General features: G+C 33.1%; 2 protein-coding genes across 2 annotated transcripts; both read left to right on the top strand.

The window, feature by feature from the left end:
- The first annotated feature begins 263 nt into the window (after positions 1–263).
- LOC141685612 (uncharacterized) lies at positions 264–833 on the top strand. The gene has a single exon (XM_074490708.1). The coding sequence runs from the start codon at positions 264–266 to the stop codon at positions 831–833; it is 570 nt and encodes a 189-aa protein (XP_074346809.1).
- Positions 834–6,792: 5,959 nt separating this feature from the next.
- LOC141685611 (uncharacterized) lies at positions 6,793–7,418 on the top strand. The gene is made up of 3 exons (XM_074490707.1): positions 6,793–6,826; positions 6,892–7,136; positions 7,236–7,418. The coding sequence occupies exons 1-3, from the start codon at positions 6,793–6,795 to the stop codon at positions 7,416–7,418; spliced, it is 462 nt and encodes a 153-aa protein (XP_074346808.1).
- The last annotated feature ends 7,282 nt before the right edge of the window (positions 7,419–14,700 follow it).

Genomic DNA, 14,700 nt, shown 5'->3' with positions numbered 1-14,700 from the left:
TATTATTTGCTATTTTATCGTAAACAAATTATAATATTATATTCTATTTATGTGTATAAATATTGATGACGATTATATTTTGGTCTCTTTTGTTTTTAGTGATAATGTCGAATCTTACAAAACTTGAGTTCAACGCACTTGATGTCACCGGCAAAAATTATTTGACATGGATTCTTGATGCTGAAATCCATCTTAGTGTAATGGGTCTCGGTGACACCATAAAAGAGGGAAATAAAACCTCTGAATAAGATAAGGCAAAAGCCATGATATTTCTTCGCCATCACCTTGATGAAGGATTGAAAACTGAATATCTGACTATTAAAGATCCATCAACTCTTTGGAAGGATCTCAAAGAAAGATATGACCACCAGAAAATGGTGATACTTCCTAAAGCTCGCTATGATTGGCTACACTTGCGATTGCAAGATTATAAAAGTGTGAGCGAGTATAACTCTTCCATGTTTAAAATTACATCTCAATTGAAATTATGTGGCGAGAATATCACCGACAAAGATATGTTGGAAAAAACATATTCCACTTTCCATGCCAACAATATCCTTTTGCAGCAACAATATCGTGAACGTGGATTCACGAAATATTCTGAGCTGATTTCTCTCTTGCTTCTTGCTGAACAAAATAATGAACTTTTGATGAAAAATCATCAAGCACGTCCAACTGGCTCAACCCCATTCCCTGAAGTGAATACGGTGACTAACAATGAATATAGAGATTATAAATCATTTGGACGTGGGCGTAGGCATGGATATGGACGTGGGCATGAACGTGCCCGTGGTCGTGGTTTTGGGTGTGGTCGAAGCTATAGTAATCAATAAAATCCACCGAACTTTAAAAGAAAATCTTACTTCCAGAAAAGGGAAACAAATGAGGAGAAACCCGAGGGAAGTGTGAAAGTACTTGTAGTCGTTGTGGAATGAAAGGTCATTGGAGAAGTACATGTCGTACCTCCAAACACTTTGTTGACCTATATCAGGCATCTTTGAAAAATGTTGAAACTAATTTCACCGAACAGAATGATCCTTTGGGGATCGCCCATCTTGAATCACACCTCGGAAGTGACAATCAAGTTGATCCTTCGGGCTTTACTCACATGGAAGTTGGTGATTTCTTTGAAGATATTGATGTAAACATGCCTAAATTTGGTGGTGATGAGCATAATTAAACAAGATCTTACCGTGCTAGTTGAACTTTTTCTTTATGTTGGACTATCTATTTTAAACTTTGAACTATGATAATCATTATTATCAGTTGCATATGTAATTTTCTTTCGTTAATGAAGTACTTGAGATGTTTAACTTCTACTTCTAATTTATATTTTATTTTTCATGAAGAAATATGGCCAGCAGCCTCTAATCATATGTTAAAAGAGATGAGGAATCTTTTTGTTTGGCGGATAGTGCAACCACACATATAATTTTAAAAAATCAAAAATATTTTTCGCATCTAGCATTAGCCAAAGCTAATGTAAATACAATATCGGGTGCATCAGATATAATTGAAGGCTCCGGAAGAGCAAGTATAGTGCTACCTAATGGTACATGTTTATTGATTGCAAATGCAATGTTTTCCACCCGATCAAAAAGAAATCTTTTGAGTTTTAAAGATATACGCCAGAATGGCTATCATATTGAGACAACAAATGAACATGAAAATGAATATTTATGTATCACGACTATTGTCTCAGGAAGGAAACATGTGATAGAAAAACTCCCATCATATAATTATGGATTATATTATACTTTCATAAATCCAGTTGAGTCACATATGACTATTAATAAAAGGTTTGTTGACCCGAGAAATTTTATTATATGGTATGATCGTTTAGGCCATCCGGGTTCAACAATGATGCGAAGAATTATTGAAAATTCAAATGGACATCCACTCAAAAACAAAATTGTTCCATTGTCCAAAGATTTTTCATGTGTTACTTGTTTTCAAGGAAAATTGATAACAAAACCATCTCCTGTGAAAGTTGCAATCGAATGCCCAAAATTTTTGGAGCGAATTCAAGGAGATATATGTGGACCTATTACCCCATCCAGTGGACCATTTCAATATTTTATGGTACTCATTGAAGCATCCACACGATGGTCACATGTTACTTTATTGTCCACTCGTAATGTTGCTTTTGCACGACTTCTTGCTCAAATAATTCGATTAAGAGCACAATTTCCTGATCATAATATAAAGAAAATAAGATTGGATAATGCAGGAGAATTTACATCCCAATCTATTAATGATTATTGTATGTCGATTGGGATTGAAGTGGAACATTTTGTTGCCCACACACACACTCAAAATGGTCTTGCTGAGTCTTTCATTAAAAGGTTACAGTTAATTGCAAGACCATTACTTATAAAAACAAATTTACCAAATTCTGCATGGGGGCATGCGATTTTACATGCGGCTTCTTTAGCTCGGTTAAGACCGACTTCTTATCATAAATATTTCCCACTACAACTAGTAAATGGTCAAGAACCAAATATCTCTCACTTGAAAATTTTTGGGTGTGCAGTTTATGTTCCAATATCCCCTCCCCAACGAACAAAAATGGGACCCCAAAGAAGATTAAGGGTATATATTGGATTTGATTCTCCCTTGATTATTAAATATTTGGAGCCCATGACTGGTGATTTATTCACGGCAAGATTTGTCGATTGTCGATTTGATGAGACAGTTGTTCCTGCATTAGGGGAGATAAGATAAAATTCGAAAAAGAAAAGCAAGAAATTTTGTGGAATGCAGTATCCCTGTCTCATTATGATCCTCGTACAAATCAATGTGAACTTGAAGTTCAAAAGATTATCCACCTACAAGAAGTCGCAAATAGATTGCCTGATGTTTTTACTGATGTCAAAAATGTGACAAAGTCACATATACCAGCTGTTAATGTTCCTTGTAAGATTAAACTTCCTGAAGAAAATAATAAAATCATGCTAGCACATGAGTCTAAAGCACGCCAGAAGCGTGGTAGACCAATTGGATCCAAGGATAAAACTCCAAGAAAAACAAGGAAACTTGATAAGGAAGTTGGACAATCAAATGGCATCATAGAATTGATCACTGAAGAGACGTCTTCCAAGGATGATCAAACACCTGAAATTGTTGACAATGAAGAGATCTCGATAAATTATGTCATTTCAGGAAAGAGGTGGAATAGAAAAGAAATTGTCATGGATGATATATTTGCATATGTAGCTGCACTTGACATTTCTGAGGAAATTGAGGATCATGAGCCTAGATCGATCTATGAATGTAAAAGAAGAAATTATTGGCCAAAGTGGAAAGAAGCTATTGAAGAAGAATTAAAATCACTTGAAAAACACCAAGTTTTTGGACCAATTGTCCACACACCTGCAGGTATAAAACCCGTTGGATATAGATGGGTATTTGTGCGTAAAAGAAATGAGAAAAATGAAGTTGTAAGATATAAGGCACGTCTTGTTGCACAAGGCTTCTCGCAGAGACCGGGAATTGATTACGAAGAGACTTATTCCCCGGTAATGGATTCAACAACATTCAGATTTTTACTCAATTTATCAATTTTGGAAGGGCTCCGAATGAATTTAATGGATGTTGTGACTGCCTATTTATATGGATCGCTTGATAATGATATATTCATGAAAATTCCTGAAGGATTAAAAATGCCTAAATCATGTAATCTAAAACCCCGAGAATTATACTCAATCAAGTTGATTAGATCCTTGTATGGGTTAAAGCAATCTGGTCGAATGTGGTATAATCGTCTCAGTGAGTACCTCCTAAAAGAAGGATATATTAATAATGTCATTTGTCCATGCGTCTTTATTAAAAGGACAAAAGGAGGATTCACAATTATCACAGTTTATGTTGATGATTTAAACATCATTGGAACTCCTGCCGAACTTGATGAGACGGTTGCATACTTAAAGAAAGAATTTGAAATGAAGGACTTGGGCAAAACAAAACTTTGTCTTGGTTTTCAAGTTGAACACTTATCAAAAGGAATCTTTGTCCATCAGTCTGCATATATTGATAAGGTCCTTAAAAGATTTATTATGGATAAAGCATATCCTGTCAGTACACCCATGGTTGTGCGATCACTTGAAAAGAAAAAAGATCCATTCTGCCCAAGAGAAAAAGGAGAAGAACTACTTGGCCCTGAAGTACCATATCTTAGTGCCATTGGTGCGCTAATTTATCTTGCCAATTGTACACGTCCTGATATCGCATTTTCAGTTAATTTGTTGGAAAGACATAGTTCTGCTCCAACTCGAAGACATTGGACCGGTGTGAAACAGATATTTAGATATCTTCGAGGAACAATGGATATGGGTTTGTTTTATTCTAAAGACTCAAAAATGGAATTAGTTGGTTATGCAGATGCAGGATATCGGTCTGATCCCCATAAAGGTAGATCTCAAACAGGTTATGTATTCACATATGGTGATACCGCAATATCTTGGCGGTCTACAAAGCAGACTCTAGCAGCAACTTCTTCAAATCATGCTGAATTATTGGCACTACATGAAGCTAGCCGAGAATGCGTATGGTTAAGGTCTTTGGTCCATCATATTCGAGAATCATGTGGTCTCTTAGTCAATAAAGGAAGTCCTACTGTTTTATTTGAAGATAATGAAGCATGCATCACTCAGACTCGAGAAAGTTACATTAAAGGTGATAGGACAAAGCACATTGATCCAAAGTTCTTCTTTACCCATGAACTTCAACAAAGGGGTGAAATTAATGTTTGACAGATTCGATCATGTGAAAATCCAGCAGACTTGTTCACAAAAGCACTTCCTACATCTTTCTTCGAGAAGTTGGTACACAAGATTGGGATGCGTAAATTTCGAGATCTATGTTGATTTTCATAGTCATGTTTAAATGAGGGGGAGATATAATGTCCTCTTTATTATTCGTTTAACACATGCACTCTTTTTCCTTCACTGGGGTTTTTCCCATAGGGTTTTTCCTAGTAAGGTTTTAACGAGGCATGATGTTTTTATGAGTCATCTAAGGGGGGGTGTTATGTAATTAGTAGATGACTTTTGGTCTTTCATATGCCTACATTAATTAGAGACTTTTGGCTCTCCATTTTCTTGTAACATTCATCATACTAGCCTATATAAGGCTTGCTTGTATCATGGTTATGTACACAAGAATAAGATATTCTCTTTTCTTATTAGTTAGTTCTCTCTCAAAGTCTCTTATATATGTCTCTTATATATTATATTATATATAACAAGTAAAAAGTTATTTTCGATTACTAAAAGCAGAAAGAAACACGTCATTATTTTACGCATATGGCTAATGACTTTCCTGTTCCTACAATTCCATGCATATACATCCTCCACTAATAGCAACTCCAAAACTATGTTAAATGATGATACTCTTTAATTAAATTTTGTGGAAATAAAGTTCAAATTTTGCTCTAATAAATTCCTTGCAATTCTGTTTATTTTAGGATCCTTAAAAGCTTTCTCGTTGGGAAACCAATAACCCTCGTCAATTATTATTATTTTATTATTTTACTCATTTTCATGCATTCAATTTGAAAGAGTTTAGTTACTTTTGCATGTAGTTAATGTTAAAAAAGTGAATAGGGAGTAAATTTATAGAGGATTGTTGGAAATAAAGTTAAATTTTAGCTTGTAAATGTTTAAGAGGTAATTTAATAATATTATTTATAGAAAAAAAAGTAAGGAATTTCTTGGAGTTGTTCTAATCCAATTCAATGTATTATGTTATATATATGTGTATATATATATAGTGTTCCCTTCATTTTCTACAAAATCTCCTTAAATTTCATTTTGCTTAAAATTAAGGGAATTTGCCAAATATGCCAACTTTTAAAAATTTATTTGTACCTCTACTACCTTACTTAAAATCTTGCAAACTTACTATCTTCTTAAACATAAAAATAATTAAATTGCAAGAATACCATATTATCTTCCCACTCCTTTTTTTAACTTTTCTACCATCTATCTCTCACTGCCTCTCTCTCCTCCTGATTACACAACCTCATCCTCCATAATTTAATCAATAACCACCTCCTCCACTCATCCGCCACCACTCACCTCCGATAACCACCTCCTCTACTCATCCGCCTCCGTAACAACCATCACCTCCCTCTCTTCTTCCACCATAACCACCACCACCGCCTCCATATCCACCGCCACTGCCACTGCCTTCACGACGACCTCCATATCCACCTCCACCGTGTTCACGATGGGCTCCTCCATATCCACAGCCACCTCAATAACCTCTGTTGCCTTCACGACGCCCGCCGCCGCCTCCACCGCTTCCACACTACAAAAAAACGGCTAAATACAACCGCCCAAAAAACGGTTGTATTTAGTTAAATTGGACCGGTTGTATTCGCTCGAGTAATATTTAGTAAACCGGTTGTATTTAGTACTAAATACGACCGGCTAAATACAACCGGCTAAATACAACCGCTTAAATATGACCGGCTAAATACAACCGCTTCCGGTCAAATTTGATTTTTCACTAAAAATTTGAAAATCCCGCCCAAACTTTTAAATTTTTTGAAAAAATTTAAAAAGTCAAAAATTTAAAAAGTCCGCCAAAAATTAAATTCGACCGGATATGGTGGAAAAGACAATTCTAAATTCGACTACATTCAGTCGAAATAAAGAACACCAAATTCAAAAAAAAAATCCAGAGCCGGAAGCTAGATATTTTCCGAATTCCGATGAGCCTCACAAAAAAATACATTCTCTGCATCAACCCATTACACAACTTCCTAAAGCCACAGAACAGAGAAAAACCATGACTGAAGTTGAATTAATTGTGGATGAAAAGTGTGTGTATACAGAGGAGAGGCGGTTGCGCGGTGAAAGAAGAAGAGAGGGTGAGGTGAGAGATGAGCCTCCTGTCTCGTCGCGGCCGTGTTTCTTCTCTGTATCGCCGTCGCAATCACCACCGTCTACTTCCTTTTATTCAAACCCAAACACCCTCAAATCACCGCTAACGCCGTCCAATTCCCCACCTTCACTCTCTCTAACGACACCGTTAACTTCACCTTCTTCCAGTTCGTCACCGTTACTAACCCTAACCGCGACACCTTCACGCATTACGACAGTTCGTTACAGCTCGATTACTCCGACGATCAAGTCGGATCCGTGTTTATTCTGGCGGGAGGATTTATGCCGAGAGGAGCCAGAGGATGTCGGTGAAGTTTTGAGGTAGAGAGGTTTCTGGTGCCGGAGAAGAGGAGAGTGGCGGCGACGGTGGGGGATGGAGTTGAGACGACGGCATCTGCGGCGGGAGATGTGATGGAGATAGAGACTCAGATGAAGTTAGTGGGGAGAGTTAGGGTTTTGAAAGTGTTTACTCACAGAGAGAGTGAAGGGAGTGTTGGGGTGGGGCGGGGTGGGGTGGGTGGGGCTTGTTAAATAATATCTTTTATGTTTATCTATAATTTTGTTTTAAAACATGTGATTTGAACCATTGGATTGTTGATTTAGAAATCGAATTTCGTGCGTTAGATGTAAGTCACACGGATCGCTCACATGACACTAAATTCAACTGTCATCGATTGTTTTAAGACTGTCAATTTATAAATTCAACCAGTATTGGTTGATATTACCCATTTTACGTTATTAAAATTACTCAAAATTTCTTGGACAAAAAATTAATACATTATTAATCATTTTCTTACAAAATATTGTAATTTATTTTAACAACTCGTTATTTAATATTAAAAATGAAATCATAATTTTTGTTAATTTTTATTATAAATATAACTAATAAGAGTGTGTCGTGAAATTTAGGATATTAAGTTTAAATATATCTTATTTGTAAAAGAATTCAATGTCTAATAATTAAAAAAATTTGAAATTTTGTATACAACATTTTCTTTTTACCATTTTAACATAAGTACGGTTGGATCTTTCTACCATTTTCAATATATGATATGTTTTAACTCCTAAACTAAATAGTAGTATACGATATGTTTTTTGTTAAAATAATCAAAGTATGAGGATTAATTTTTTTAAAAATTTTGCCTAAAACATTTTCGTTTAACCATTTTCACAACTTTACGGTTGGATCATTCATAAATATTTTGAAAAAAAGCCGAAAACATCAATATGGGACAAAACACTATTAAGAAGTACTGGTCAAACTACTAGTTGACTATTAAAATAGCAAACTAGATACATTTAGTGAAATGACAAAACTTTTAGAAAAACATAACTATATTTGGTTTTCTTTTTTAACAGTCAACTAGTAATTTGACCCGTACTTCTAACTAGTATTTAATCCCATATTGATGATTCCATATTTTTAAAAATATTAATGAATGATCCAACCGTACGGATGTCAAGATCTGTATATTTTAGTGATATGATAAAAAATTTAGAAACAAAATTAAATATATTTGGTTTGTTTTTTAACAGTCAACTAGTAATTTGACCCGTACTTCTAACTAGTGTTTAATCCCATATTGATGATTCCATATATTTAAAAAAATTAATGAATGATCCAACCATACGGATGTCAAGATCTGTATATTTTAGTGATATGACAAAAATTTTAGAAAAAAATAAATATATTTGGTTTGCATTTTCAATAGTCAAAGAGTAGTTTGACCAATACTTATAACTAGTGTTTAATCTCATATTGATGTTTCGATATTTTTAAAAATATTAATGAATGATCCAACCGTACAGACGTCAAAATCTATATATTTTAATGATATGACAAAAAATTTAGAAAAAATATATATATTTGGGTTGCTTTATTAACAGTCAACTAGTAATTTGACCCGTACTTCTAACTAGTGTTTAATCCCATATTGACGTTTTGATATTTTTAAAAATATTAATGAATGATCCAACTGTACGGATGTCAAGATCTATATATTTTAGTGATATGACAAAAATTTTAGAAAAAAAAATATTTTTTGGTTGCTTTATTAACAGTCAACTAGTAATTTGACTCGTACTTCTAACTAGTGTCCATATTGATGATTCGATATTTTTAAATTATTAATGAATGATCCAACCGTACAGATGTCAAGATCTGTATATATTAGTGATATGACAAAAAATTTATAAAATAATAAATATATTTGGTTTGCCTTTTAAGAGTCAAAGAGTAGTTTGACCTGTACTTCTAACTAGTGTTTAACCCCATATTAATGATTCGATATTTTTAAAAATATTAATGAATGATCCAACTGTACGGATGTCAAGATCTGTATATATTAGTAATATGACAAAAAATTTAGAAAAAAATAAATATATTTGGTTAGCCTTTTTAATAGTCAAAGAGTAGTTTGACTAGTACTTCTAACTAGTGTTTAATCCCATATTGATGTTTCGATATTTTTAAAAATATTAATGAATGATCCAACCGTACAGATGTCAAGATCTATATATTTTAGTGATATGACAAAAAATTTAGAAAAAAATAAATATATTTGGGTTGCTTTATTAACAATCAACTAGTAATCTACTTGTAATTCTAACTAGTGTTTAACCCCATATTGATGTTTCGATATTTTTAAAAATATTAATGAATGATCCAACCGTACGGATTTCAAGATCTATATTTTTTAGTGATATGACAAAAATTTTAGAAAAAAATAAATATATTTGGGTTGCTTTATTAACAGTCAACTAGTAATTTAACCCGTATTTCTAACTAGTGTTTAATCCCATATTGATGATTCGATATTTTTAGAAATATTAATTAATGATCAAACCATACGGATGTCAAGATCTGTATATATTGGTGATATGACAAAAATTTTAGAAAAAAATAAATATATTTGGTTTGCCTTTTTAAGAGTCAAATAGTAGTTTAACGAGTACTTCTAAATAGTGTTTAATCCCATATTGATTATTTGATATTTTTAAAAATATTAATAAATGATCCAACCGTACGGATGTCAAGATCTGTATATATTAGTGATATGACAAAAATTTTAGAAAAAAATAAATATATTTGGTTAGCCTTTTTAATAGTCAAAGAGTAGTTTGACCAGTACTTGTAACTAGTGTTTAATCCCAAATTGATGTTTCGATATTTTTAAAAATATTAATGAATGATCCAACCATACGGATGTCAAGATCTATATATTTTAGTGATATGACAAAAAATTTAGAAAAAAATAAATATATTTGGTTTGCTTTTTTAACAGTCAACTAGTAATTTGACTCGTACTTCTAACTAGTCTTTAATCCCATATTGATAATTCGATATTTTTAAAAATATTAATGAATGATCCAACCGTACGGATGTCAAGATCTCTATATTTTAGTGATATTGACAAAACATTTAGAAAAAAATAAATATATTTGGTTTGCCTTTTTAATAGTCAAATAGTAGTTTGACCAGTACTTCTAACTAGTGTGTAATCCCATATTGATGTTTCGATATTTTTAAAAATATTAATGAATGATCCAACCATACGGATGTCAAGATCTATATATTTTAGTGATATGACAAAAATTTTAGAAAAAAATAAATATATTTGGTTTGCTTTATTAACAGTCAACTAGTAATTTGACCCTTACTTCTAACTAGTGTTTAATCCCATATTGATATTTCAATATTTTTAATAATATTAATGAATGGTCCAACCGTACGGATGTGAAGATCTATATATTTTAGTCATATGACAAAAAATTTAGAATAAAATAAATATATTTGGGTTATTTTATTAACAGTCAACTAGTAATCAAACTTATACTTCTAACTAGTGTTTAATCCCATATTGATGATTCGATATTTTTAAAAATATTAATGAATGATCCAACCATACGGATGTCAAGATCTGTATATATTAGTGATATGACAAAAATTTTAGAAAGAAATAAATATATTTGGTTTGCCTTTTTAAGAGTGAAAGAGTAGTTTAACCAGTACTTCTAACTAGTGTTTAATCCCATATTGATGATTCGATATTTTTAAAAATATTAATGAATGATCCAACCGTACGGATGTCAAGATCTGTATATATTAGTGATATGACAAAAATTTTAGAAAAAAGATATATATCTGGTTTGCCTTTTTAATAGTCAAAGAGTAGTTTGACCAGTACATCTAACTAGTGTTTATTCCCATATTGATATTTCGATATTTTAAAAAAAATTAATTAATGATCCAACCGTACGGATGTTAAGATCTGTATATATTAGTGATATGACAAACATTTTAGAAAAAAATAAATATACTTGATTTGCCTTTTTAATAGTCAAATTGTAGTTTGACCAGTACTTCTAACTAGTGTTTAATCTCATATTGATATTTTGATATTTTTAAAAATATTAATGAAGGATCCAACCGTACGGATGTCAAGATATATATAATTTAGTGATATGACAAAAATTTTAGAAAAAAATAAATATATTTGGTTTGCTTTTTTAACAGTCAACTAATAATTTGGCCCGTACTCCTAACTAGTCTTTAATCCCATATTGATGATGCGATATTTTTAAAAAATATTAATGAATGATCCAACCGTACGGATGTCAAGATCTGTATATTTTAGTGGTGTGACAAAAATTTTAGAAAAAAATAAATATATTTGGTTTGCCTTTTTAAAAGTCAAAGAGTAGTTTGAGCAGTACTTCTAACTACTGTTTAATCCCATATTTATATTTCGATATTTTTAAAAATATTAATCAATAATCCAACCGTACGGATGTCAAAATAGTTAAAATTTAAATATTTAAATTACTTACAATTTTCCGTAAACTTTTTTTTTGATAATTTTCATATCCGTATGGTTGAATTATAATTTAAAACAAATACAAACTAAATTGAAACTCAAACTATAATTATTAATTGAACGATAAATATCTAACTATTTTTGCAAGAACTAAAATATAAATTTCGTGTAAATTTTATTCTATATTTTTTTCCAGAAATTTTCCTCCATTTTTAAAAATAATTCGACCGAAATCGGTTGAATTTAGTACAAAATTCGTTGGCGGGAAAATTCCCTCCATTTTTTGGCAAGGCCGAATTCGACCGAATGCGGTTGAATTTTGGAGCACGGCTAAACTCAACCGTATACGGTTGCATATAACCACGGTTGTATTTATTCGGTTGTAATTAGTAAGGCTATATTCGATCGAATATGGTTGAATTTAGGAGCACGCCTAAACTCAACCGTATATAAATACGGTTGTATTTATTCGGTTGTAATTAGTACTAAATTCAACCGCGTAAATAGGACCGTATTTAAATACGATCACATGCGGCTGTATTTAGCCGCGCCCTTAATTTCAACCGAAAATGGTTGAATTTGATGTCGGTTGTATTTATGCGGTTGTATTTAGCCTTGTTTTCTTGTAGTGCCACGTGACTGAACTTCGTTGACGGTGATGTTACGGGCCGTTCATTCCTTCAATCGCATCACGCATCGTCTTCTCGTCCTTAAATGTAATGAATCCAAAGCCTCTTGATCTCCCTGTTTCACGATCGTTGATGATCCTCACATTAATCATCATTAATGACTTAGGTAGGGTTGTTTTCAATTGATTTCTTGGTTACTTTTGTGGTAATAGTATTCGCGGGGCACATTTTTCGCCATTTGCAACCACATGGACAACTTATTTTGCAACTAAATGTAATTTTCAACATATTTTTTCAAATTTACATTTGTGGTTGCATATATGATTACTAGCAGTTGTAGATATGGTTACAAATGCAACCTCCATATTTTTGCAAATATTTTGTGAAAGGTAGTATTTTTGCAATTTATTTTAAAAACTGACAGTATATTTATAAAAAGTTTATAAAATTTAGGTATTTACGAGAAAAGCCCTAAAATTAATTTGCCTATTCATATATAAAAAGAATGGCTGCTGTTGGTGGAATTCTTGGTGCAGGTTCATCCCTGTCATCTATAAGGTTTCAAAAAGAATCAAGAAGAAATCATTGAAGTCATGTAAACAACGAAAAATTTAGGGTTAGTTATGTTGTTTATTTTGATCCTTATACAACCTTCAACATTCATATCGATGCTTCCCAATCTCAAGTCAATAAAGCTTTCAGACGTCTCAGTACTCTTAAGGTATATATATAACATTTTACGTATTGTTTATCCAAATTCAGATTAATAATTTATTTTACTCAAAGTCTGGTATAATGTTTAGTTATCAATACTGTAAAATAACACTACAAGAAAAACGGCCATTTCCTACCAGCGTTTTGGTAGGAAATGGTCTATTTCTGGTAGGAAATGGGGGCAATTCCTACCAAAAGGCTTGGTGGGAGTTGCTCCAGTCGGAATTGCTTTGTGGTAGGAATTGATGCTTGTATTTTAGTTGACCCCACTTGACAAGTGTCAGTCCATGTGGCGTGCCACATAGTACGCCACATCACCTGCCACGTCACTCAAATATGGACCCCAGTTGATGATTTGGATTGTGGGGCCCAGATACGTGGCATGCCACGTGGCATGTCCCTTTGACAAAGTCAAGCCTTTTTCCTACCAGAATTGGTAGGTTTTGTGTCACTTTTCCTACCAACGTTCGTAGGCTTTGATTGATCAACATTTCCTACCAACCTTTTCCTACTATATATCTTAGTTTATACAAGAACCAAAACCTACCATTCTGGGTTTGTAATGGGCATTCTGGTAGGTTATATTTGGTAGGATTTTATTATTTATTTGCCAAAAATATTATTTGTTTCTGGTCATTACCATAAACTAAAGCCAAACACAAACCAAAATACAAGTAACCAACATACAAATACATAATCAACAAGCACAAAATAGAATTCAGTACATGATTAATTCATAATTCGAACAATTGTATCATTTCTGGACATAGTTACCGGACACTAAGGATTGACCAACCATCCATAATTAAAATAAAAGCTAAGTTTCCGGCAACTATATCCCTACTTCAGAAATTCACCATTATCCTAATAATGCTTACAAGAGCATAATACTGAAAACAATCCAAGTCTAACCAAAAGCATTTTAACCAAAATCATTTAAGTCTAACAATTTTAACGACAAACTTCATAAAACAAAGAGTTTTAGGGGAGCAGATTTAGTCATCCTCACGATTGGATCCTTCAAAATTTCCTTCTTCATCTTCGCCTTCAGATGCGGCTTCTTCCCCATTAGCATTCTGACCTTCCCCATCAGCAGCCTCAACATCGCTTTCATCATCAGAGATGTCTGTTACATCAGTCTCCTCATCAGAACTATAAAGAACCTGTAATACACAACCGATTCGCGATAAATCATCGACGTTGAATAAATGGCAGATTGGTACGAAAATTGCAAAAGAAAATTACCTCTTTTTCCTTCTCCTGATATCTCTTGAACATATCTTCCACAAGCTCTTTCACGAGATGCAGCACTTCATTTGAAACAAACTGAGTGAATTCAGTTCGGTTTCCAGGATCGCTAAGATCAAGGGCAGCTCGAGCAAGATTCTCAACCTCTTCTTCATTAAGTTGTCGCTGATAGGTAGAAGGATTGGTTTTCAGGATCTCAAGAACTCCACCTACCACAGTTGCGAATAACTTGGCAGGGACACCTCTATTACGAGCAACACCCGCAGCAGAAGTTTCAGCCCTGTTCTCCGCTTCTTCATCATACTGGACTGACAAATCTTTGATCAGTTGACGGGCGGAAGTTCTCGGAAAACCAACAAGCCTGTTATTCTTAGGCTTTTCACCAGTAGGTACTGTGGCCATCAA

Source organism: Apium graveolens, chromosome 9, assembly GCF_009905375.1.
Source record: "Apium graveolens cultivar Ventura chromosome 9, ASM990537v1, whole genome shotgun sequence".
NCBI lineage: Eukaryota > Viridiplantae > Streptophyta > Magnoliopsida > Apiales > Apiaceae > Apium > Apium graveolens.
Note: the sequence above shows the minus strand (reverse complement) of the source record. Positions and strands in the feature narration are given on the sequence as shown.

Coding starts and splice junctions, on each gene's coding strand:
- LOC141685612 (XM_074490708.1), top strand. CDS start 264: ATGATATTTCTTCGCCATCACCTTGATGAAGGATTGAAAACTGAATAT.
- LOC141685611 (XM_074490707.1), top strand. CDS start 6,793: ATGACTGAAGTTGAATTAATTGTGGATGAAAAGT. Junction 6,827..6,891: donor ATTAATTGTGGATGAAAAGT/GTGTGTATACAG, acceptor GTGAGAGATGAG/CCTCCTGTCTCGTCGCGGCC. Junction 7,137..7,235: donor TCGATTACTCCGACGATCAA/GTCGGATCCGTG, acceptor GTGCCGGAGAAG/AGGAGAGTGGCGGCGACGGT.